The 27,570-nt window shown below is 30.4% G+C and overlaps 2 protein-coding genes across 3 annotated transcripts in view; both read left to right on the plus strand.

Annotated features, from left to right (window-relative positions):
• The window catches only part of LOC143222467 (uncharacterized), a 67,410-nt gene extending 58,493 nt beyond the window's left edge, over positions 1–8,917 (plus strand). For both annotated transcript variants that reach the window (XM_076449029.1, XM_076449030.1), the window contains exons 12-17: positions 2,658–2,725; positions 2,961–3,031; positions 3,517–3,618; positions 4,071–4,175; positions 4,639–4,714; positions 6,509–8,917. In XM_076449029.1, the coding sequence (XP_076305144.1) occupies positions 2,658–2,725; positions 2,961–3,031; positions 3,517–3,618; positions 4,071–4,175; positions 4,639–4,714; positions 6,509–6,729 (643 nt within the window). In that variant the 3' untranslated portion in view covers positions 6,730–8,917. The remainder of the gene's footprint in view (positions 1–2,657; positions 2,726–2,960; positions 3,032–3,516; positions 3,619–4,070; positions 4,176–4,638; positions 4,715–6,508) is intronic.
• A 3,247-nt stretch (positions 8,918–12,164) lies between these two features.
• On the plus strand, positions 12,165–24,946 carry LOC143222468 (uncharacterized). The gene is made up of 8 exons (XM_076449031.1): positions 12,165–12,453; positions 12,637–12,752; positions 14,455–15,397; positions 16,347–16,448; positions 17,406–17,578; positions 19,902–20,142; positions 20,633–20,858; positions 21,341–24,946. The coding sequence occupies exons 1-8, from the start codon at positions 12,327–12,329 to the stop codon at positions 21,420–21,422; spliced, it is 2,010 nt and encodes a 669-aa protein (XP_076305146.1). The 5' UTR covers positions 12,165–12,326; the 3' UTR covers positions 21,423–24,946.
• Positions 24,947–27,570: the final 2,624 nt, after the last annotated feature.

The following is a 27,570-nucleotide window of genomic DNA, read 5'->3' on the forward strand; positions in this document are numbered from 1 at the left end:
GTTTAATAGACTGAGCTAATCAGTTTGATCTTAGCTGGCATCTTGTTTAATAGACTGAGCTAATCAGTTTGATCTTAGCTGACATCTTGTTTAATAGACTGAGCTAATCAGTTTGATCTTAGCTGGACTATCTTGTTTAATAGACTGAGCTAATCAGTTTGATCTTAGCTGGCATCTTGTTTAATAGACTGAGCTAATCAGTTTGATCTTAGCTGGCATCTTGTTTAATAGACTGAGCTAATCAGTTTGATCTTAGCTGGCATCTTGTTTAATAGACTGAGCTAATCAGTTTGATCTTAGCTGGTATCTTGTTTAATAGACTGAGCTAATCAGTTTGATCTTAGCTGGCATCTTGTTTAATAGACTGAGCTAATCAGTTTGATCTTAGCTGGCATCTTGTTTAATAGACTGAGCTAATCAGTTTGATCTTAGCTGGCATCTTGTTTAATAGACTGAGCTAATCAGTTTGATCTTAGCTGGTATCTTGTTTAATAGACTGAGCTAATCAGTTTGATCTTAGCTGGCATCTTGTTTAATAGACTGAGCTAATCAGTTTGATCTTAGCTGGCATCTTGTTTAATAGACTGAGCTAATCAGTTTGATCTTAGCTGGCATCTTGTTTAATAGACTGAGCTAATCAGTTTGATCTTAGCTGGCATCTTGTTTAATAGACTGAGCTAATCAGTTTGATCTTAGCTGGTATCTTGTTTAATAGACTGAGCTAATCAGTTTGATCTTAGCTGGCATCTTGTTTAATAGACTGAGCTAATCAGTTTGATCTTAGCTGGCATCTTGTTTAATAGACTGAGCTAATCAGTTTGATCTTAGCTGGTATCTTGTTTAATAGACTGAGCTAATCAGTTTGATCTTAGCTGGTATCTTGTTTAATAGACTGAGCTAATCAGTTTGATCTTAGCTGGTATCTTGTTTAATAGACTGAGCTAATCAGTTTGATCTTAGCTGGTATCTTGTTTAATAGACTGAGCTAATCAGTTTGATCTTAGCTGGCATCTTGTTTAATAGACTGAGCTAATCAGTTTGATCTTAGCTGACATCTTGTTTAATAGACTGAGCTAATCAGTTTGATCTTAGCTGACATCTTGTTTAATAGACTGAGCTAATCAGTTTGATCTTAGCTGGTGTCTTGTTTAATAGACTGAGCTAATCAGTTTGATCTTAGCTGGTATCTTGTTTAATAGACTGAGCTAATCAGTTTGATCTTAGCTGGTATCTTGTTTAATAGACTGAGCTAATCAGTTTGATCTTAGCTGACATCTTGTTTAATAGACTGAGCTAATCAGTTTGATCTTAGCTGGCATCTTGTTTAATAGACTGAGCTAATCAGTTTGATCTTAGCTGGCATCTTGTTTAATAGACTGAGCTAATCAGTTTGATCTTAGCTGGCATCTTGTTTAATAGACTGAGCTAATCAGTTTGATCTTAGCTGACATCTTATTTAATAGACTGAGCTAATCAGTTTGATCTTAGCTGGCATCTTGTTTAATAGACTGAGCTAATCAGTTTGATCTTAGCTGGTATCTTGTTTAATAGACTGAGCTAATCAGTTTGATCTTAGCTGGCATCTTGTTTGATAGCTCTTTCCCTCCTTTTCTTTCTTTCTTTTTTTTCTTCCTTCAGGTTGTAATATGTGTTTAATTCAAATGAGTTGAATATAGGTCATTGTTTAGCATGCCAGACTGATCTAAAGTTCTTTTGTTCATACCCTGTTACTGTTACAGAGCAGGAAAAAAAAAGTATCCTGCAGTTTGGAACTGTGGGTGTATTATAAGAGTGACAGTCAAGTCCTACTACTTGTTACAGTGGCTCAGGAGTGGTGTACACCAGCTGCTTTCTTTCCAGTGTGTCTCTTTAAAATTAGAGATGATGTTTGTACATAGCTCTTGAATAAATATGCATAAATTTCAAGAAAACAACAGTTAATTAGAATTCAAGTAATGTAATGTCTTTTAAGTTTGGTGTTTCATTATATGAAAATCCAAGTTCCAATGTTTAAGAATAACCTAATTTGTTAATTTTGATTTCAGAGTTCAAACACGTTCTAGAATATATGAACTTGTTTTTGCTGAGAAACTTTGTAAACTTGTTTAATTAAAACATCAATTTTGTAAATTGTGTAAATATACTTTAGTATTAACTACACAATTGAACTTTCTATACTTTCATTTTTACAGTGTGGCAGGGTATATTGGGATACTTTTTATTTATAATTTTTGTGCTTCTCATAAATAGACCCTTGACATGTGGAGCATGTCTTGTTAAATTTTCTGTACTTTGTACACTTCAGTATCATTGATGCATGTTTATTGTATTATAAGAATATTTCTGTGAATCATGTCAGGGAGTTTAAGCGATGTACACTGATTTTAAATTTCTTTATATTTTATCATATATATTTTTTTGTCAGATGACTGTTAAGCCATGTTGATGTAACTCATATCCTCTCTCTGTTCTTGTGGAATACTAAGCAGTGTGTTGTAATTTAGATTAACTTATACACTTTTTGTTTCAGTAATAATTTTGTGTTGTGGTATAAACAGTAACACAAGTTGTCCTATGAAACATGATCTGTACTGTGTTTATCATGTTTTCATACAGTGCCAGATAATTTTCAAACTTAACATGATTTTATTGTTTAGACTTAAAAATGCAGATGATGGAACAGATGAAACTTCCAAGAAAAAATGTAAAAAACTCAGCAAAAAGTGTAAGTTTGTTAAGTACATTCAGTAAATCTTTTTTCATCTCACAGATACAGTATAGTTGAAACATAATTTAAACCTTTTTCTCATGGTTTTTCTTGTGTGTGAAAAAATACCAAGTTTACTTGTATTATTTCTAGAAAACAAACAGATTTAGCATAAATATATTATGTAACATGAATACATATTTGTGAATATTGTGGTCAGAATAACATTCAATAATTTGTATTTATTTTTCAGACCAGTATGTAGGATCAAGACTGTGTGAAATTGATGAAACCATTAAATTCAGTCTAAGCTACACAAGTTTAGTAAGTGTTTTTTGCTTTTTTTTAACCTGTGGAATTTTAGCCAAGGTAAAACGTGTGTAATGTGCATTTTCTAAGTTTACTTTGTATCTGTGTGCATAATTTGGAGAAAAAAAAGCAAACTAAATTTTCACAATACAGTGGAACCCCTCAGATTCGGTCACCACTTGAAAGCAGTCATTGAATCACAGTCCCTTTTTTTGTTTACATAATCCCTAATTATGTACAGTGGAACCCCTCTAATCAGGCCAGTTTGTCTCAGTCCCAAAGGTGACTGCTATAGAGGGGTTCCACTGTATATCATTTTTATTCAGCTTGAGTGGTTGCTAAAAAGAGATGATTGTGAGAAACCTAAACTTTTTTTTTTCTAATTAACGTATAAAGAAAAATAGTAATGTTAATATGTTTAAACTGAATCAAAAAATAAAATATATTACACTGCTACTTAAAGAAAGCTCAGGACAAAAGTATAAATATTAACCTTACAGGATATAGAAGGATGTTTGGGGGCCATGAATGAACTTGATCAGTTACCTTTATCCCAGGTTATCTTGGCCAAAGAACCAGATATTGTTCAGACAGTTAGGAAAGTGAGTATTGTTTTGTATTTAATCAATAGAAATATAGGTTATTCTCGGAAACATGAAAACAAATGGAAAAGTTGAAGTAAAAACATGTAGAAGAAATTATATCACCTCCAATTTTGTTATTCAACACTTGAATATCAAAAACATGAATCTTCCTTTGGAAATGTAATTTTTTAACAGTGGCCTTTAAATTTTTATCATATTTAGATTATGTAATCTACATCACAGAATCATTCTCTAGTATATAAAACAAGACTTCTCTTGTTTTGTTTTATAAGGGTTTAAAGTACAGAACTTGTCTTGAGTCAAAATTTTGAAGTTAAGCATTGAAATAATTTCAAAAATATTTGGTTATGTTGTATACTACAAAGCAAACCTATGCATGATATGTTTTCAGTTTTATTATGTAATGAAAAAACATAACATTCCTACTTGCCATTAATAATCTCTTCTAGTGTCGCAAGTTTAAAAACAGTGCTGCCGTCCGAGAAAAGGCTGAGCAACTTTACCAGAAGATTAAAGAGTACTTTTCAGTTGATGAAGGAGAACATTTTAATGTGGTATGTATAAATGTTTCAGATATCAAATATTTATCTACTTGACTTGAGATTTCTAAGGATCAGTCCAGTAGTAATGTGTGTAAAATCACAATTTATTTTCTGGTATGTTTTTATTTTTTATTATATATATATATATATTTCTGGTTAAACTTCTCATTATAAGCATGTTTCTTACATAGATCCGAACTCAATAATGTTTTTACACTTTACCTTTAGTTATTATAATGCATTGTTTCATCAATTTAAGTACCTTTACTGTTAACTGTATTGTAAGTAGTAATCTTAATAACATTTCACACTACTCAGCCAGCTTTAAGAAACAGGTTAATCCTAAATCTATATACGAAGCTAACAGTGACAACAAGTAAGAATATTTAAATGTAGCATTTGATATGGTTTGCAATTTGATTAACATGTTTTAAGAACATTCTGCTACAGGCTTATATGTTTTTTTAATACCCAGATGTTTGAAAAAGAAGTAAAGAAACATCAAGAAGGAGTCGAGGATCTTAAGCAGCATGGTCAGGTTTCTACAACTTGTAAGTCAGTTTCACTGAATCTGTTCTTCAGTTCATCTTTTGACTGCTTATGATCTGTAAACTTTAAATGATTGATGCTTAAGAAAAGTTACCTTTATTCAGCAGTAAAGTCCATAATGTGGTACTCTTACTATTTGCATTCTGCTTTTGAAACACACACACAAATAATTGTTATATTCTACAGTAACCTTGATGTTTTGAAAGTAGCAGTTGTAATGTAAGAGTGAAAGCATAACAATATTTCATTATTTCTTTTGTTTTGGAATGTGATGATAATTTCAAAGAGTGAAACAATACTTATGATGTCTAATGTAGGTAACAACTACAAAAAAGTTGATTTAACTCGTTCCATGCAGGCTCAATCAATTTGACCGACCATGTAACATCTTTGTACTCATTTAAAGTCTTTTTAGATTTACTACTTCTATCTTTCAGTACAGTGTGAATATTTTCACAAAATTTAGCAGTCTTTCAGTTAATATTATAAGTCTTTCACATACAAAAAAAATCATATTTTTTAGTATTTATAATAAAATAAAGATTTGTCCATGAATATATTGAGTATTTGTTTGAATAGTCTGGGTATAAAATAACTTTCATGTTAAAACTAAAAATACTTTTTCTCATCTGAAAAATCTTAAATTTCCTTTGTGTTATTGTTAAGATCTCCTCAATACATTTCAAACTTTTTATTTTTACACTAAAACTTTATAGTTTTATCTGTTATTATCTCTACCCTATTTCAAAACAGAATGGTTCAAATTTACCATCCTCATAATCTCAAAAAAAAAAAATATATATATATATATATAAACAGTGTAATATATATATATTACACTGTTTCTTTTTAGAATGACTTGAAATTATAACAAGAAACATATTTATTCTAGGGTAGCTCTAAGCTTGTGATGGTATACATTTATTTATAATTAAATTTTATTATTTGTTGCCCTATGAATCATGTCAAGGCCAACAATGGCCTTTGAATCAGTGGCTATGCACAAATGGATTAGTACAAACAAATATGATATAAAAAAATTTATTTTTTCCTTTCTTTACCACTGAAATAACTGTGTTAATGTAAGAATGAAAGTCAGTTGCTCTTACAAAATGTTTTTGAACAGAACATAAAATAATATGATAGACCTTACATCAAGGAAGCTATTAAACAGGTTTTAACAAGATTCAAATAACATTGAAAAATTCCCTCTTCTGTATTTGAACACATTTAAAAATCCCTTTTTTGATTAAAGGATCAAGATTAAAGATCACTTGTCAGTGAACTGCTAATAATACATGTGCACAATTATATTTATCTTCTTGTGTTTTTCTTACTCAGTAATTGTTTACTCCTATTACATTATTGCTCAATGAAGTAATAGGATTACTGAACTATCTTCCATTTAAAACACTAAGCAAAATCTATTTGTGAGAAAGTTTTCTGGGCATATTTCCCTGTTTATATATAGACAGACAGTTACTGGTAGTTTTGATTTTAGTGTGGAAAGTATGCAATTAATTAATAATTTGGTGTTTTAATTAGCCATTTCATTAGGTACACAAAGTAGACATTGTAATGGCTCCAATTTAGAAGGAATCTTCCCAAAAATTAATTGAAATGCATTTTAAAGATTAAAGCATAACTTAAATGATAGTTTAGAGATTTTGATTTTTTTTTTTTATGTGTATGTTTCATTAGTTTCTTTATTATTTTCATTATTGAATTGTTTTATTTACACAATGTATTATTATTAAGAAGGCACACGAGTTTGATTCTTACACTGCTTCTTATAGTGAGTTCTTCCAGGACAGACTTGCACAGCAGAGTTAAAAGTCCAACCCAGAGACGAACAGATGCTCACACAGATAATAACGGGGCAGGTTGTTTGACAGATCCTTCTCACAGTGCTGAGGGAAAAGGCAACAAGGAACTCACAGAAAGTCTCGCAGCTGGTGGAGAAGAAAAAAGTTTACCTATAGCATCAACAACCACCACTAATAAAGCAGTTTCTTAAACAGCCTTTGTCATCTCTGCATAAAAAACTTTTAAAATTCTTCCCAAATTATTGTCGTCAGTATTTTATTTATATTTGTAGATAAAAAAGGTATCATTATGTCCATGGGACTTTTTGTACCAGTTATTACCTGAAGAAATTTGTGCAGTTCTGTAAATTCACGTGTAGAGTCATATTTCCAGAAACCTTGTTACTGTACAACTTGTCATAAACGTTCAATAGTATGTACATTTCTTCTGATGTGTCAGTTTATATCAGCCACTAACATTTTTTTATTAAATAAGACAAAAAATGTCTATTTCACATGTTGGGAAGGTATTCTACAGGAAGTCATTAAAGCTATTTAAAAAAAAAAAAAAGTTCATTTTGAATGAATATAAGAATTGGATCAGTAAACAGTTGAAGGATTCTGAATAAACGTGTAATCCAAAGACTCGCTGAGTCTTCATTACAACTTCTTGAAAACTTCCATTTTTTATGCGATGGAAGCATTAGCTCAATAAAACAAATTCTTGTAATGTGTAAAAACCGGTCTGTACTTCAGAATTACTTTGAATTCATTTCACCATATTTCACAGTTGTCTTATGAAAGTATATACATTTAGGTTTAAATGTTGCCATCTTGAATTACGAGTGACCATTTAATTTCTAGATTGTCCTCATCCTTATCTTTGTTTAACAAAATCTTCAGTAAAAAGTTCAGCTTTATGAACTATAAATGCAAGTTTTATTAACTTGATTCTTTTTCTTCTAAGTGTAAACCTGAGCAATATTTACAACTACATTAACTGACTGTTAATGTAATTCTCAACAGAAACTTTGTGTTTATTCATTCCAACTTTTTATTTAATCATAACAATTTTTGTTGTAATTTTCCATGATACTGAACTTGTATTGTGTTATTCATTTCATCCCACTATATTATCAGTAAAAGATAAATTTCTAATGCACACAATCAGCGTCTACTCTGACTTTAAACGTAACAAACAAAATATACAATATTTATATGAGAGCCACTACTCCAGTTGTTTGTTTGTTCTTTGTGGATACGCAGTACAAAGTTCAGTGCCACCAATTACAACTTAAAATGTTTTAGACACTTGAAATATTATAAATTAGTAAAAGTTTGAAATTCGTTGACTCATTTTCTGTGTAAAAAGTGTAAACCAACTAAGGTATAACTACTGAAAAAGAATACTTCTCATTTGAAAATTAAACAGAAAATATGATTTAATAACATAGAAGTTTTACTGAAAAAACAAGTATATCTTTGTCTAGTTTGTGGCATGGATATTAAGAAATATAGATGGATAAACTTACTTCAGAATACAAGTTTATAATTCACTTGAATAAATGTATCTTTCTTAAATAATCAGTTTCTTGTTATAAGTAAAATTGAATAATTTAATAGTCGATTTACGAACAGGAAAAATTTTTCCTTAATTATTGTGCTACGAAGGTTTTATGTAGTAAACTAATCCATTTAAATATAATTTTTAGTAAATTTTATTTTATAGGCTTTACTAATGACACACTTTACCATTGTTTATCATTGTGTTTAATAAAACCAAATTGTATTACATCTTGAAATATTCATTGGATCTTTTTTTTTTCTGTCGTCTCTTGAGCATATATGTACAGCAACCACAGATAAACGTTTTTTTCTTATTAATTTGTATTTTTCAGTGTTAAAGATCCAACCTTGACGACAAAATTGTGTAATCATGTTGAAATGGTGATTATAGAATGCTCAAACGATTTGGTTTTTCATATGTTGTTAACCCTAGCCAACTATGTGAGGCTTGAGATTATTAGTAAGAAAATGTGCTCATAACTACGCTGTTAAATTTCAGTGTGCAGGATTTTTTTTATCAAAATGTTGATTTATTGTGTATTCAGTTGCCAGAAATTATATGTATCCAATTGTTTATTATTTACATATATCAGGTACATGTTAAGATTTTAAAATTAATCTATATGAAGAATTATAATTATGTTGCTATTGTGCGTATTTTTATTTCAGCTATCATCGATGATGATGTAAAATAATTGTTTTATAATGATATATTTATTGCATGTTGCATGTAGAATGTATTTTGTAGAACTTGTCCCTTTGCTATTACATGCGAAGATTGGACATAAAATTGCACAACTCTCTTGTATCAATAAAACGTTATTATGCTACAAATGGAATTGTTTTTTTTTATTTTACTGTACATAATCTATTAATTTTATGTTATTTTACTTTGTAATATTTTACTGTTACTGCAGGTGAAAGAAAATATAACCAGATAATATTCGTTAAAAAGTTAATTCGTCTTGACACACTTATACTGTTTAAAAGTGATTAATTATTTTATCATATATAATTTTTGTTGGTTAATTAATTTTTTGTAATGTATTTTAATTATTTCGTGCGCTCAGTGTTAAAATTAACTATAAATAGTGTATGGAGTGGATCTGAGCGAAGTCACTTTATGGATTCATCTCGAATAATGACACCAAAATATTTTTTGAAAAAGCTGAAATTTAACTTCCAAATTAATTTTATATTACATAGATTTCGCATAAGATTCATAAAGCTTTCAAAACTTGTCTTATGAACAAATTTTTTGCGACGATTAAAGTAGGACTAGAATTTTCTTCTTTCAAGTAAACCTATGATGCTGAATATATTTTCTTCCATTTCAACGGTAGATTAAATAAAACTTCAATGTTATTTTGTCTTACCTTTATGCTAGTGAATTATTATTACTTTATAGTTTTTGTAATTTGTGCTTTTAAATGGAAAAACGTGTTATATTAATCTGAGACCTCACATGATCAAGCAAAATTTAAAAATTTATTGATGTCGAATTTTTGGTATAATCGATATCAAATTGAAAAAAACAAACGGTCGAAACGATAAATTACCAAAGCATGTTTATTGATTCCAGTTGGACTTACAGTAATTTACTGCAAATAACAAAAGAGCCTTCGATAAACTTAAATGGCGATGGATTAAATGCAAAATTATTTGTTACTAAATGTAAAAGCGATAGGTACAGTTTAAACTTGCAGTAGGTAAAAATTGAATAAGAGTTTCTCGTTATTTCGTTCAAGATAATTCCTCTAGAGCAATACTGCAGATCTTAAGAATAAAAGAAGAACTTGCCAAGATATTTATTGTGAAGTAATTCTTATTTTTCTAATTAAGCGAGTTCGTGAAGTAGAAAGAGATTGGACAAAATTGTAAGTTGCAATGAGCAACCTTTGTTTAAACACAGAACATGTACGTACTGATATGATAGAAGGTCGCTTTTACTAGATCTAAACTACTTTCTCTTCAAACTAACTTGGATTAGAGCCTGGCTAAACTTATGTTATTTAGTTAACTGGTAATGTCAGACTTGTTCAACTATTATTGCCCTTTGACTGATCACTCTCATTCAAACATAAAAGAGGTATAAATTCGATATATTACCTGACATGATTAGACAACGCTGTCTATTTCTACACACAAAGTGCAAATATATAGACATACCTTCCACAGGGTGTGTGTGTGTTTTTTCTTATAGCAAAGCCACATCAGGCTATCTGCTGTGCCCACCGAAGGGAATCGAACCCCTGATTTTAGTATTGTAAATCCGTAGAATTGCCGTTGTCTACAGGGAGCCCAAGTATTAACGCAAGGGTTTTTTTGTTGGTTTTTTTTTTATTTTGTGCAAATTGATAATTCTGTGTTTCGTTTTTGAATTTCGTGTAAAGGTACACGAGAGCTATCTGCGCTAGATGTCCCTAATTTTGCAGTATAAGACTAGAGGGAAGGTAGCTAGTCATCACCACTCACTGCCAACTCTTGGGCTACTCTTTTACTAACGAATAGTTGGATTGACTGAGACATTAGAACTCCCCCACGAATGAATTTAGTGTGACAGAGATTCGAACCCGCGACCTTCATATTAAGAGTCGAGCGCTTTAACCATCTGGCTTCAAGGGAATAATAAAGAACGAAGGTAGCTAGAATGAAAGCAACTCAACAACATTCATGACTACGTATTAAGTGAAAACTGTACATCCTAAAAGAAGAGAATAATTTTGAAAGGTCGACTATGCCACTGGGGTAAAGAATACACAATTGATGAATCAATACATATTTAATCATTAAGTGCTTTTGTTTTATGGTTTTAAATAAACCTAGTTATGATGTTTTATTTACTTGGTCAATCTTTGTTTCTCATTTATGAAAGTAGCTTGCTTTGATCAAACATTAATAACTATAAAGTGATATCATACTAATAAATAAGATATCATTATGTCTATTTAGAAAATATAGATATATAATTCAGTGTTTACTTTCTGTACTGCACACAGGTGTATACATTCTTTGTATTCTTTAAACTGAGACGCAAACAGTAACTGACAAGTGCAAAGCTTCAAATGATTTGAATAACAGACTCCAATCTATTCTATATCGTACATTTTAAGTATGTGTAGAGTTAAAGAATAATAACCAATTTTGGTGTTTTATGATTGTTTATTTTTAATATTAAATTGGTAATTCACTGTTTTGTTTTTGAATTTCTTGTAAAGCTACACGAGAGCTATCTGCGCTAGCTATCCCTAATTTAGCAGTGGAATACTAGAAGGAAAGCAGCTAACCCACCGCTAACTATTGGACTATTCTTCTTACCAACGAATAATGGCATTGACCTCAAATTATAACGCCCCCACGGCTGAAAGAACGAGTATGTTTGGTGTGACGGTGATTCGAACTCGCAACCCTCGGATTATGAGTCGAGTGCCTTAACCACCTAACCATGTCAGGTGTGTTTGTGTGTGGTTTTCTTATAGCAAAGCCACATAGGGCTATCTGCTCAGCTCACCGAGTGGAATCGAAATCCTGATTTTAGCGTTGTAAATCCGGAGACATACCGCTGTACTTGCGGGGGGCACCATATCAGGCCTCAGTGTTTTGGAATAGTGCTGCCACATTTAATATTTTGAATAAATCGATATGTACAAGTTCCGTTTAAGGAAACTCAAATTAGTATTTAATTTCATGATGACCAGAAAATCACTTAAAGTAGAAATGTATTCTAAGGACGGCTGGTATGGGTATTACATTTTTAATTAAATTTATTTTGATTAAAGTTTTAATATCCATATCATCCGTTTTTGGAATACCACTTCTTTAATTCATGTAGTGCATAGAAATGCACAAAATTAATTTTAGTACCACAAATAAACGACAGTATAACACCAACTTAAAGAAAAATAACAAATTTGGTGTTATTATTTCTATTAAATAAAGTCGTTTATTTCTAATACTGAAACTCCAAGAATGTCTAATAAATTATTGCTCCCTATATGAATTTAGTTTGGGTGTTGTATATTATTGGCCAATGAGAAAGTGCTATATTTTTGAAATGAGCCAATGATTAGTTGACAATAACGCGCAATGTACGAATTTTTGAAGTGGTAGGGAGGTACACATACTATTTCAAAATCAACAAGAAATATATGGATCTAAATCAAGACAGTCTTTCGATAAATATATTTATAAATTAAGTTCGAAGAAAATTTGCTTGCTACGTTATCAGGTTATAAACAGAAAGATGATAAAAGAGCTGCTAAATAATGTGTGTTTAGGTTTAGTTTCTAAAGAAGATCTTCAGCAATTGAAATATTCGCAGCTTCGTAAACTTGCTAAACTGTTAGGCGTCAAATCAAACAAAAAGGCAAGTTATGTTTCAGGTTAATCTTTAATGTATAAGAGTATTTATGTTATAACAAACATGGTAAGTGTTACATTCATTTAAGATATAAACTTATAAAAACAATATTTTTAAATCCGTTATAGAATTTATTGTTTAGTTTTGTAAAAAGGCCCTGTTTAGTAATTATTTTAATTTTTTTCTTAGGCAGAAAGACTAATTGAAAACATCTTATTAGCTGAAAAACACCGTATTATATGTAATAAAAATGAGGCTGGTTCGGATTCTGAATATTTGGACGAAAATTTTCCTGAGGAAGATAAGATGGTTTGTCGGATGTCATTAATAACTGTTTCGTCATATTACTTTAAACTTTTGTTTTATGTGGTATTATTGGGAGAAAAATAAATTATACTAATGCATAATAATTACTAATTATGGTATATTGTCTGTAGTCGCGTAATTGTTGGCATCTTAAAATTACACCTATTGTGTAATAAGGTTATCTTATACGTTTGTCTGAGATTTTCACTTAGTTTTATAAGGATGTTATATAAAGTTTGAACAAACTCTTATTAATTATTAGACAGAATTTATGATTTACACACACAGTAATAGTGTCCCATTTATAATAATTAACTCCATTGGCTTTCAGTAAGTTTAAAACAGACTTGATGGAAGTATCATCAAAAGCCTGAACATGTAAATGTTGTGTGGAAGATGTTAATGTCAGTTCTGAAACACTTTGTGTTTAACTCTGTAACAGTTGGAAGTATTTCAAAATCACTGCATAAATTTTTGAAGTGGGAGATGAAGGCTTGTTGGAGGTATTACCTGTTTCAGTGACTGTTTCATTATTATACAGTAGTGTTGTCAGTCAGTAGACACTGAGATGATGTTTCACAATGGGGCAATTAACATTGCAGTTTGTACTATAATGACATGAATCATACGAATTATGTACTCTTTTTTAAGTTCCAACACATCATGACATTAATTTTGGTTCCATTTACTATTGAAATGGAATACTTTTGGGTAGACCCTGTGGAAGTACATTTTTTACAGTTACTTTTGACTGCTACTCTGTTTATATACTTTGTGCAGTCTGTGTTCACACTTTTTAGTTTTACTGGTTGCTTGGGTACTTGCTTAAATTTAACATATTGCCAAAAGTTACTTAAAATGAATATTTCAGATGTTAATTTATACACAATGTGATGATGAAATTTCTTGTAAAATAAAAAGTAGAAATTAGAACTGTCTTCCAAATCTGTACAGCTAACACTACATATGAGTAAAACTACTAATTAAATCAGTAGTTAAGGTAGCAATGGTATTATAAAGTTTTATTGTCCACTTTCAAGCACAATATTATTGATTTCTATAACAAGATTCATTGCACTAATTGTTTGGTTAAGTGCATTCTAGTAATTAGTTCAGAATTAATTATTAGTTTTTGGTTTTTTTTCACACATCCAAGACATAATGCTTAAATTTTTAAGAAATATACATATCATTTTGGTTAGATACATTATTTTAATAAAAGTTATTAAACATTAGAAAATATTTGGACTAAATGTTTTTCAAACCTTTTACTTTTTTTTAAATAAGATTATACTCATCTGTAAATGTAGTAATGAATGTATATTCTTCCAAGAATTGTGTGAAGTGTGACAACTTTACCACTACATACTTCTATGAAATCAATTTTAAATCTTTGGTGATTTTGCATCAAGGAAGGAGATTCTAACCAACCAAATCTTCATGTCTATGTGTAAAACTTAATTGGTTATATATTTCAATTGTAATTTATTAAATACATGCAGTTATAGGAGTGATGTAACAGCTATGATTTATTTGAAGTTTGAACATAATGGTGTCCCTTGCAGTACTATATGTTGTTTTTCTTATGCTTGGTAGATGGGCAATAAATATTCATGGTTCAAAACACAATTTTTTTTTTATTTTTTTTTCAGTTTCTGAATTTATTTGCTCCATCAGAAGTATAGGTACTTTTATCATTTTGCAGGATTCCGACAAACAATCTAAGGAGTCAGTAGATGGAGAGGATTTGCAGGGAATGACTGATAATGATAAAATTGAAAATCCAAAAGGAACTGTAAATGAACTTTGTCCAAGAAGGTGCCTACGTTTATCTCCTAAAACTGAGGAGGGAAGTGCTCGTAAAAATGTCTCCAAAACTAGTGTGTTAAGACGAAAATCTATGCCAAGTTCCCACAACGAGAAACTAGAAAGAAATAATAGTAGATTTTCAAGTGGTCGTGCTAATTTACTGAAGCCCCAATCAGGAAAGAGTACACCACACATCACTAATACATCACGAGAGACCTCAAAAACACCAAGATTGTCTAAAGTATCAACCAGGTCTTCAAAGTTTTTTAAAACCCCAGTAGGTTTTAAAACAGACTCATCCCACAAACAACAGGGCCCCAAAACTCCAATTTCAGGCAAGGCACCTTTTGTTACTCGGACACCGCAGTCTTCTAAATTTCTGTTGAAAAAACAAGGTGATGATGATTCTCCTCGAACCAGGTTGAAAAGAAAACTTAGTATTCCATCAAGGGAGACACCAACTGATCAAAGTACAGTGACGTTAAGAAGCAGTACTGTAAAAACACCGTCTTCAACACTTAAAAATCCTACTAAAAAAATAAAATTTACTGTTTCATCAGTAGAGAAACCATCCAGTAAAAACATAGTGCTTACCCCAGAGCATACTTCAGTAAAAATACCGTTATCTACAGCTGAAAAACCTGTTAAGAAAAGAAAACTTACTATTGAATCAGGAGAGACACCAGCCAATAAGAGTACAGTAGTAACTCCAAGAAGTATTACAGTAAAAACACGGTCCTCTGTCGTGAAAAATTCCATTAAAAAACATTCATTCCTTAATTCTAGTTCAGATACTAATTTGAGAGAATTGGAGTACGAGAATTCTACAGATAAGAAAGGTACATTCTAGAAATGTATAGAAAGGTAGCGATAACTTATGATTATATTATTAAACAAATGAAATATTTTAAATGTTCTAGAAGTTCAGTTTATCTTATAGTCATGGTTGAATCACAAGCATTGTATCAGTTTCAGCAACATTAGCTACTTCTTGTAAAGATATTTCATATTAAACATGGAAAAGTAAGAAAGTAAATTGACGGACACTAAATCTTTGTTATACAAATGTGTTTCTTCAGATTTTATTGTAGCATTGTTGTCAATTTTTGTTTCTGTTACCAATTATGATTGCAATTGATTGTTTTAACATTTCATAGTATTCTGGATCTTATCTCTAAGTATATGTCCAGAATATGCTGCAGGTGGCAAGATTTATTGGTGTGAAATTATAGAAAAGATTACAAAAGTCTCCCCTGTTTTGAGCTAGTGTTAGATCATAAACTGTTTTGATGAAGAGCACTATCTTGTAATTTACTTTAAATACAATATATGTATTGAAATATAGTAAGAACCAAAATATTACACTCTTGGAGAATTTAACTTAGTTTGAGAAATTATATCTTTTTAATTAGATTTCCCACTTGGAAATGTTGGTTAAAGAAAAATGAAATACATCTTTACCTAACTGATAGCTTTCTCTGGAGTGAATATAATTTTATTTAGTTATTTTTATTGTGCATACCAATTTTATTTCATAATTTTGTTATTTCTGTACTTTCATTCCTATGCGGTCAAGTATATTTGATTTAGTTTGTAAATATGAAAGTTGGGTAATCCCATATTTTAGTTTTTAGTTAAAAATGTATATGTATGAATGTTATAAAAAGCATCCAAGCAAATTAAAACTATAAATTGAATTATTGGAATAAATAAATTTCTTTATAAGATTGATTTACTTCATGTAAAAATCTATTAAGTTTTAGTTTGATTCTTATGTTTGTTCTCAAGAATCCTCACAAGTGGAAGTGAAACTACAGAGTAACATCCCTAGATTTATGGCTTTTGCTTCTAAAAAGGGGGGATTTCAACCAGGGAGGACAAGGACCCCAAGTGAGTTATATATGAATTTGTTGCAACCTTAATTAACATCTTATTTTTATTAAAGATTTTTAGGTGCCTTAGAAGTCTTTTAAGACAATAATTGAAGCAACAAGTAATATAGCTTTAGGATAAAAATTATTTAAAACATATCTCACTCATAACTTTCATTAGTAGAAAGTGTAAGGTATGTATTAGTAACATATAATAACTTATTTTTTCCCATCTACTCTTGTGCAAATAATTTTGGAACAGTTGGAATGTAAATCTCGGATTTAGCACATTGTATTTCACTAACAAAATATTTTCCAACTTCAGGAGCATAATACTAAACATTCATATAGAAATGTAAAAGTATATGGTATACCATTGCTTTTATTTTTCATATATTAGTACTAACTGTTGTTTCATACACTAATTATTTAATTTATTATTGCTGGTTCATTTCACTTACACAAGACAAATGATTCCTTATCTTTGATAGATTGTATGAAATGACAAATGTGCCTCACTTGCAATGACTGATAGAATTGAAAACAGTATATTGTGCTGGTTTTACATTATCTCTGCTAACATTGTGCTGGTTTTAAGTTATCCCTGCTAACATATCCAAAAGTGTCCTCTGAAAACTTCCAATTTTGAGCAATCCTTTCTTAACTTTGTATTTATGTATTATATCTAAAAGTTAGATTTTTGGGTGTTTGTGAAAAGAAAGTTAACGAACCTTGTGTAATAATTTTATGTCAAAATTCTTGTTTTTATACATCAATTATCATAATTAGTTTAATTTCATGCATGTATAATATTGAAATTCACAGACTAACACTCTTTATTTGGAGTACAACCCATGCATTATGTGCCATCTTTTACTTCTGTTCAACACATTTTTATTTGCTTATGTTTAAATTTAATATCAGTATATTGAAATTAACTTTGATAGGCTGCTTCTTTTTAAACTTTTTATATCAGATTTTGCCCGTATACATCAAAAGGCATTTCAGAAAATGGATTCACTGGATGATTACGTGCAAAAGAAAAAGATGAGGAGCCAGGACATTACAAAATCATCAAAAAAAACTACTGGAAGAATGAATGAACCTAAAGTTGCTAGTAAATCATGTAGTGTTCAATCAGTGGAGCCAGTAAGTAACTGTATAATAAATTATTATTTACTTCCATAAAATTAAAATACTTAAAGTAGTAGTAGTATAGGCTGGAAAGATGGAAATTCCAAAACATGCTTACCATCCACTGACACTGTAACTATTTCTCTACCTCCAGGCTTTCCACTCTTTGCCAGTCTAAGTACAGAAAATGCTTGCCACAGTCTTTTTTATACCACACTTGATTAAGAAGTAGATATATTATCGGTGAATTCCAGAACTCTGGTTGAAATTACTGATTACCTCCAGTTTTCAAGCTATGATAGATTTATTTAAAATATTGTTGTATACCATAAAAATAATTTTATTCATTGAAAATTACATTTAGGACTCTATAATCAGTAGGAGTCCGTAGATTTGTGTTCTCACCAGGGAAGAGTACAGCTTTCAGACTGACTAACTTTAGATGTTTAAAAAAAAATCAATTCATTCTTGAGAATGATGTTTAATACCTATTTCTTCCATTAGTGCACCAATATTTGTACAGAAAAACAAAATATTTTGCATGTTGTAGTGAGAAGAAAAACTTTAATAGGGACTTCAGTAAATTTAAACTTGTCTCTATAACTAATACATTCTGTTGGTGTAAACAAGAATTAAAAAAACTTCCCCATCTTGCTTTGATAGAGACAGGTCACAAATCCAATCATTTAGCTCTGATGTGATCAGATGAGGTTGCTCATACCAAGATTTCACAGAACAGAATGACTAGATGAAGATCTTTTATTGTCTTCTTCACAAGATAACTATTCTGTTCCCAATTTGCTGGTGGATGTGACACTGGAAGACCATCCTAATGAGATGCTAGTTTCATTGCAGATGCAACATCTATATATTTGTATTGTTTAGTTTTGCCTGAATATCCAAGAACATTAGTGATGTAAAAATAACAGTAAGTTAGATGATGTTTGCTAATCCCACATCATGGGAACTGTAAATAGTAAACTTGCCCTTTTCTTATTCAGCCATTGTGTCAAGCAAGATGTACAAACTGTACAACATACGTGGGGAGTCCAATGTTTTTCTTAGTCACTAACTTTACATCTAGAATAGTAAGCTACCTTTATAATGTGTGATGTTTTTCCTTCATGAAACAATAACAAGTTTTATTATCAAAATAAAACAGTTTTAACACTAGTTGTATATATATATAAAACTAAGAAAAACCACTTTCAGCAATGCTGAAAGAAAGAAATTTGCCATATTGGTTGATTAGGATGGCTTGAATTTTGGCAGCTTTGAACTTTGATTTGCTTGGCTCTCACTCTGTTTCAGGCTAACATGTGTTTTGAACTATTTCTTACCACTTTGTTTTGGTTACTCTTTCTTTCTGATTGGTTTAGTAATTTATCACTTTGACAGAGAATCAAGACAAGAGACTCTTCCCACTATTCTGTCAAACATGGATAGAGCTGTTCACTGATGGACATAATTGAGGAAAATTATATTAATTCATGATCCTTATGCAGATGTCTTCAAAAGACTTACTTTTGAACTTTTACTGCCATGGCTGTGTTCAAACCTAATGATTGTTGTTATCTGCCCTTGATCTTTATGGCTTGGTTCTGTCTCAGTTAATGCTTGTACATTAGTCTTAGTTTTTCACTACTTTCTTTATCATACTTCTTGAATAACAACATAAATACTTGGTGTTTTTTTGTAACTCGTAATTTTGAGTAAAACTGTTCAAATGTTACATGGACAAGTGTTTAAAGATTCCATTTGGAAGAAACTTTGGTTTTATACTGTTTCTTCAGTTTAGGGGAGTTTGTTAGTCCTTATTTTTTTGGTATGAAAAAAGAAATTACTACTGTTAAATTGTTATTTTTATAATAACTGTAGTTGTTGGTTCTTATGCTGTCAGTGGCCATTACCTTGATAGCCAGTAATCCAGATTTTTACAAAATTGGTTTAGTTTTAATTCATGCGAGTATGAAAATGGAAACATATTTTTTGTTTATTGTTTGTGAATGTGAAAAATTGTTGATAGTTTTGGTCCATCTAAAACAATTTATAATTTACTGTGCTATTGTCAGGTTATAATTTACTATATTACTGCCAGGCATCTGCTGTTAAAACATGATACTTTAGCCTATTTCTACCGATCTGTAATCGACATTCTTTCGATAGCAGTTATAAAAGCTGTGAATATTAAATGCTGTACAGTTGTCTTTCATTTTTTTTCTTCTGAAATTCAAACATTAATAAACAAAACAAAATGACTAGCCTCTTAATTGCTTGTAAATATTATTGTATATTTGTTATTAAAAACAATTTAAGAATATTTTGATACTTGATATAGAGCAAAAAGAAAGTAAAGAGATGCCTTGAGGAGAAGGAAAACAGGAAAAAAATGTTGAGAGACAAAAGGTTTGAATTTATTGAAAGTCCAATGGGAACACCAGTTAAAAGTCCACAAACTGTTGAAAGAACTCCCTTTATTCCATCCATCATATCTGTAAGTCATATGAAACTAAACTTTGGCAGTCCATCATTCTATTTACAACAAAAGGAAAAACAGAGCACTTCTAAGAAGCAAAAAAGTAAGATGGTATTGATTTTTGTAAGCTGTGTGATACTTGTTATTAATAGGTTATTACAGTTTGAAATATGCATATTGGTTTCTAAATATATTTTAGAAGAATAAAATTCCAGTTGTATTTTAATATTCTTACTGTTTTGCTATTTATATAATATTGATATAAAATACACAATACAAATATGCTGAAATATTGTTTTCTACCCATAATTATTTTTGTTGTTAAAGGTACATTTTTTTTTTTCACTTTTTACTTCTGTGGTACCATAAAACGTTTTTGTTTGTACATTGCTCTAAATATCTTATACTTGGTAATCTGTCAAGTTTTAAGACTTCATTATAGTGATTTTAAATAGGATTCTAAACAAAAACTTTAACTGAAAATATTTATAGAAGATAGTTTTAAAATGTGATGTAATTCCCTATTCTGGTTTCAAATAAAGTAGCTAAAAATGTTGAATATATTATTGCTATATGGGGTAATTTCCTTTTAGATTTCAGAGCACCTGTCTACCATTTTAGAAAAGCAACCACTCCTGTAAAATCCATAACAAAACAGAACAGTAAGCATACTACTTTTAACCTGAAAGCCAGCTTGTCTAAGAAATTGTCATACCGTCCTTACACTGGTCCTGTTCGGCCTCTCTCACAGTTCAATGCTTCAACATCACATGGTGAAAATGTAGCTGAACATTGTTTTAAGCATACACAGAGACTTAGGTGAGTTCTAGTTCAAAATAAATGTCAGTATCAAATGCTGTAACATTAAAACTAGAATCATAAGCTGCTTATTTAGTTAGTAAGGATTTTTTCAAAGGTTTAAAACCTTTTCTTGGTGATTTTACAGATAGTAATTTTATGGTTCATAATTCATGAAATTCATATTGGATTATCTGAAAAGTTTTTCGTCATACTAACTGATACAGCAACTTTCACATCAAATTAATGTTAGAAATGCATAATATAATTATGTATGCAATATTTTTATGTTTTGTAGATTTACCTAAATTTAGAAATTAATATTTGTCTGTTGACTAGAGTAACTAAAGGAAGGTCTGCCCTTTCGTATTGATGTTGTTGATGTAGTAAAAATTAGATAATTATAAACCAGGTACCGTGCTTTGCTGTGAACTATGAAAAAACTAACAGAATTCAGTACAAAAATTAGAAAGTAATTATTCTGATTCTTTTGTCCTAACCAGAGAAAAAACAAAAACAATGCTCCAAGGAGTAAGACGTGATCGACGGTTTGAGTTACAGATGAAAATGAGGGGACTAAACTGAAGTCAGAGTCACACATTTTTATTACATGTCAAAAAATGTTGCTGTAAATGTTCTTTTTATTTTTCGTTATAATTTACAGAACACAGCCTGTGAATTTCTTTAAACTTTATCAAATTTCCTTGTTAATTAAGAACCATTTTTCTGTCCTTTTAAATTTCATTAAAGGATTTTAACCATTGTATACATTTTCTCAATTTCTTCTCAGTTCTCAATTTCTTGACAATTTTCTCACTTTTTTGCTACAGAAAAATAAATAATTTTAGTCTGTGATTGGTATAAAAAATAAAGTATTGTTAGTATCGTTTTTTAACATAAACCCAGTTTTTGAAATTTGTTGAATAAATATGCAATTCATTTTTATCTTGAGATCACACGTGTGTGTGTGTGTGTGTGATTCAAGGTAAAGTAAAAATACTTAAGTGTTTTTTAACTAGATTATTTGGTAAAGTAATGTATATTTTATTGCTAAAACAATATTAAGAATTATTAACTAATAACTTTGTGAGCTTTTGTGTTTTACACATTGAATTCTATGGTTTGAAAAGGATGTAGACGTTTTCTGAATTAAAAATAATTATGTTGAATACGTGTAAAGTTGTTTTATGTAAAAAATGGTATGTTTTAGTACATCATAATTAAACCAAACTTCTTGGTAATTTTGATTATTAATTACATTGGTAATGATATAACACACCAAAGTTTTCTTCTCTTTTTCTATAATCTATTGTATTCAAGATTCCAAACTGATAGAGATTTTATTATATTATTGATAAGAGTAACAACTGTAAATCGTAATTAACTAGATTATAAACAAATCTATAAAAAACAACAACAAAATAAACTGTTCATGACTGATATTTTCCAGAATTTGAAGACTGTAAGTTTAAATAAATTTCTAGGCTGGTTGTTTTTTGTTTTGTTTTTTAAGCATGATAATGGCTTGTAAAAAATTATAATCTGTGTAGTATTAATTTTTTTGTAGTTCTCTTGTAAACTTCAAAAGCACTTGGAGTAATAAGCTTTTTGAGATATTATTGTTTGTATTGTTTTAAAATAAGGTTTGTTATCTGGAAAATGATTTATTATATTTGGGATTTTTTTTTAACGTATATTTTCAGGAGTTGTATTTGGGTGTAAAATATCTAGTGTCTGGAGAAAAGCAGTGTGATCCATGCTACAAGAATATTATGTTTTATATATACGTAAAAACGGCTGGTTTGGGTTGAGAAAATTTTGATGTAGATGAGTGAACAATGTTTCGACCTTCTTCAGTCATCGTCAGGTTCACTGACAAAGAAGGTTGAAACGTTGTTCACTCCTCTACGTAAAAATTTTCTCAACCCAAACCAGTCATTTTTATGTACATATTTTTCTACAAGTGGGTTTTCTTGTTATCACTGAATATTGTTAGTGTTTTTAAAATTTCAAGACATAACTTGGATAATTACTGTCAACCCATTGTTTTATTCTTCATCTTATTTATTCTAAAAGCTGTTTCCTATCAGTTTCTCCTGTCATTGAACATGCTTGCTTTCTCATCCATGAAGATGTTATTATGTGACAATCAATCTCACTGTTTATTGATAAGAAAGTGAGTAGCCCAAGAGCTGGCAGTGAGTAATACTAAATAGCTGCTTTCACTCTAATCTATCACTGCTAAATTGGGAACAGGTAGTGCATCTAGCCCTTGAGTAGCTTTATGGGAAATTCAAAACATATTATTCAGTTTTTGTGTGTATGTAAACCATTATTGAAGCTTACTGTCTTGTGATCACACAAAATGTTTTACATTATATATTACAATATTTTCACAAAAAATCGTATAAAAATAAGTCCAAATTTTTAGGAATAAATAGACAGATGGATTAAAAGACAGGTGTAAATTATAACATTATTATTATTATTACTAAATTTGTGGGATAGTGACAGGTCATTTAATTTCCAACACTAAAATTGGGGTGTTCTGTTCTTCTCAGTGGACACAGCAATGTAGCTTTTGCTATTAAAAAACATACAAACATTTTATTTTAAGACTACTGTCTGTGAATTTGTTGGAGGGATAAAATGTTAACAAACTACAAATAAATTAGAATATTGAAGAAAAGTTCAGAAACCAAAGTTAAATTCTTTTTTTCTTTTCTGTCATCAAGCACAGTTGCACTGATTGTTGTTAATGGTTACTGTTTTTCTTAACAAAAGCATGTTTGGCTTAATTGTACAAGAGTGAAAATAGGCTAGTTTTAAACCAGTACAAAACTTTGTTTTATGAATAGTACAGTTATAGGACTAGCAATAGAAAAATTAAAAATGTTTTGAGGTAGATAACATGTCATGTAATCAGAAGGACCAAATAACACTTATCTTTTATGTAGTGTTACTCAAACATGTTGACTGAAAAAAAAAACAAAAATATTGCTTATTAAAGATAAAATTTCATTGGCTAGAGGTCTGGTTAATTCATGGACCACTTTATTATATCCTTTCCTTTTCTAAAAAAAATATTTTAAAAATACAATAAAACATTGTTCATCAGTGGAATGTTGTGTATAAACATATATGTGAGAACAAAATTATGTGTAGAAAATAAATTTTTACAAAATATTTATTTCAAACCTTATTTATAACATAGGTGTTTGGTGTGTTTTGAATTTCAAGCAAAGCTACACAAGGACCATTGGTACTAGCCCTAATTTAGCAGGGTAAACTAAAGGGAAGGCAGCTAGCCATAACCACCTGCAGCCAACTGTTGGGCTACTATTTTAATAACAAATAGTGGATTGGCCATAACTTCATAACACCCCTACAGCTGAAAGGGTGAGCATATTTGGTGGGAGGGGGATTCGAACCCATGACCCTCAAATTGCGAGTCGAGCTCTCTAACCACCTGGCTATGCCAGGTCAGCATGAGTGTTAATCACTAATTTAGTGAACTGTGATTATGTAGTGATAAAAGGTAAAACCTTTTGAAAGCTTTACAGTGTACTCTATGAATTTAATGAGGAAAACAATATTTTACTGTCTTTTGCAACCTACTGGAAATATCTAATAAACATCAATATTTAGTGATTTACTCCAAAGTTATTTTTGATTTTACTCACTTTTTATGAATACTAAAATTAAAGAATTTTCGTTTTAGTGTAGAGAGTAATTATTTTTAATAGTAGGTTGTTTGAAATGTTTTAACAGGATTGAAACTTCTTTTAGAAATATATGTTTGTGTGTATATATAAAAATGTTTTTATAACCACGTATTTAAATAATTTTTAGGATGTTATTGCAATTTCTTGATTTTAAATTTTATATTCTTTTGATTTAAAAAATGTCCGATAAGATCGTAAATGTACTGAATAACCAACCATTAGTACCTAATATCGTGTTTGAGTTAAGGTGTACGTAGATGTTACTATTAACTTCTAGCTCTTAAATGTATTAGTAGATATATGAAACTTTGTATTCGTTTAATGTATCATCTTGTAAGCTTTAAAAGCCGTAATAAAACTAATTTTTTCATTTTTGTTATAAAATGTGGTGTAATACAAAATGTGTTTTTGCACGGAAAAAATGGTCTGAACGTGATGGATTTTATTTCAATATTTCATTGTTATACATGAGATGAAATTGAGAAACCTCACTTTTTTCCACTGTTACTTATTTATTTAAGACAGTGTTATTAACAGCTTATGAATGTTTGTTTCTGCATCTTATAGCTACAATAAGACGATAAACGTTTAGTTTATGCAGTGTTTGCTGTATAATATTACGAGTTTTGGCGAGTCGGTGACTCAAATAAACCAAGAGTCAGGTGCTATGTTGTTGAACTTGTTGAGAACCGTTAAATTAGAACTGTGTTAAATGACACACATCGTATAAATGAGAGTTCTGTATTTATTTAAAGTCGCTAGTCCAATAGTATAAACCCTGTTTGTTTTGGAATTTCGCACAAAGCTACTCGAGGGCTATCTGTGCTAGCCGTCCTTAATTTAGCAGTGTAAGACTAGAGGGAAGGCAGCTAGTCATCACCACCCACCGCCAACTCTTGGGCTACTCTTTTACCAACGAATAGTGGGATTGAGCGTAACATTATAACGCCCCCACGGCTGGGAGGGCGAGCATGTTTGGCGCGAACCCGCGACCCTCGGATTACGAGTCGCGCGCCTTACGCGCTAGGCCATGCCAGGCCAGTATAAACCCTATCAGGGCCGTGTCTGTGTTCAGTTTTTGCACTGACACACTTTGCTGCATTTGGCATCCTGACGGTCTTATATTACATAAATATTCCCATGTTTTAATGCTTGTTGATTCACACTGATATATTTAGTATGTATTTAACATTTATGTCATCTTAACAATGTATAGTGAATACACCACACGAATGGTATGGTTAAGTAAGTTTAGCATATATTTATAGCGGAGTGCGCCTTAACTTAATTTCCATCATGTATAGTGTAGTGAATGTATTAGTTCGTTTTTAAGTTTTCTTAGAAGTAGACGAATGATTTGTACAAGTTATATGTGGGGTGACAATAGATACGAAGAAACATTAACCGTGAAAAACGTAAATAATTCATATAACACACACGAAGATAAATAATTAAAAATTGAAACAAAATATGCAAATAGATCATATAATAATTATACCGCGACTGATCAAGTTAAATATTTCGGTTAAAATTATAAAATAAATCAATTCATCAGAAAAGTGGTATTATGAATAAACAAAAGTGTAAGTTTACAAGTTATTTTTTTAATTGTGGGAAAACTTAAAACTAATTTTTTGGACTAAACTTTGCGAACTCTTCGTCAGGTTTGGTTTGTTTTGAATTTCGTGCAAAGCTACGCGAGGGCTATCTGCGCTAACAGTGTAAGACTAGAGGGAAGGCACTAGTCATCACCACTTACTGCCAACTTTTGGGCTACTCTTTTACCAGCGAATAATGGAATTGACTGACACATTACAACGCCCCCACGGCTGAAAGGGCGAACATGTTTGGTGTGCCTTATCCGCCGGGCCTATAAAAAGAATTAAGTAATTTGTGCAACACGATAAATGTTTGTAGAACTGAAGTATACATTACTAGAACAATATATTTTTTCCAAACATTCACTTCTTTTTTTTTTTTTCGTTCTTCTACCATAGTCACGATTCAAGAAATGTTTTAATCCAGAATTTCTTATTTTAACATATCTTCTTTTATACGTCTTGTCAATAACCTCTATTTTGTTCTATGGGGTATTTTTTCTTTGCAATTAAATTGATGTTTAGAAATAACTGATCTGTTCCGAAGTTGTTCAGCATTTAGTCTGAGGATTTACGACGCTAAAAATCAGTTTTCGATTTTGGTAGGCAATACACTTGTCCACTGTGTATCATTGTACTAACAAACAAAAAATCAATTTATCCATTGTAAAAAGTAGTAGTAATGTTTTGTGTTCATTAGTGCGAACACAAAGAGCTTTGCCGATTTCCCGACCATACATATACTTTTATTTGTACAAGTCGACGTAATTTTAAAAATCCAGACCTCTAACTTCTGATAATTTCTATCATACAACTTTATACAGTCTGCATTCTGTACTAAGAGGTTCCGAAAGAGCTTTTGCTAATCACAATTTGAAGGTTCGTACATTATATTCTTAAAATGTCTAAACATATCAATTAATAGGGAAATACTGAACTCGTTTTTTTATATTAATTACAAACGTATTTAAAATAGTAACTTGACAATTATTTTTCTGGAATGGTATTAGTCGTAATATTAAAGGCATATAGTGATGAATATATTTATATGCAAAAACGGCTCGTTTGGGTTGAGAAAATATTTTACATAGAAGAGCGAACAACGTTTCGACCTTCTTCGGTCATCGTCAGGTTCACAAAGAAAGAGGTAACTGACCACATGTTTGAAAGGGGTTGTGTAACTGAGTGTCAGAATCTAGAGGGCGGTATTAGATGTTTGAATATATAATTTTATTTATTTTATTATATTAATATAGGTATAAAGGCGTTACTTTATATTGGTTTATTTTGGGTTTAAGTTGTATAAGTAAGGCTTCTTTAATTTTGCGTTTGTTTATGTTTGTTTCTTTATTTAGTATTTAAGTGTTTTCTATGGTTATGTTGCGTTTATTTGACTTGCAGTGTTCGAAA

This window comes from Tachypleus tridentatus, chromosome 8 (assembly GCF_004210375.1).
Source record: "Tachypleus tridentatus isolate NWPU-2018 chromosome 8, ASM421037v1, whole genome shotgun sequence".
Lineage (NCBI taxonomy): Eukaryota > Metazoa > Arthropoda > Merostomata > Xiphosura > Limulidae > Tachypleus > Tachypleus tridentatus.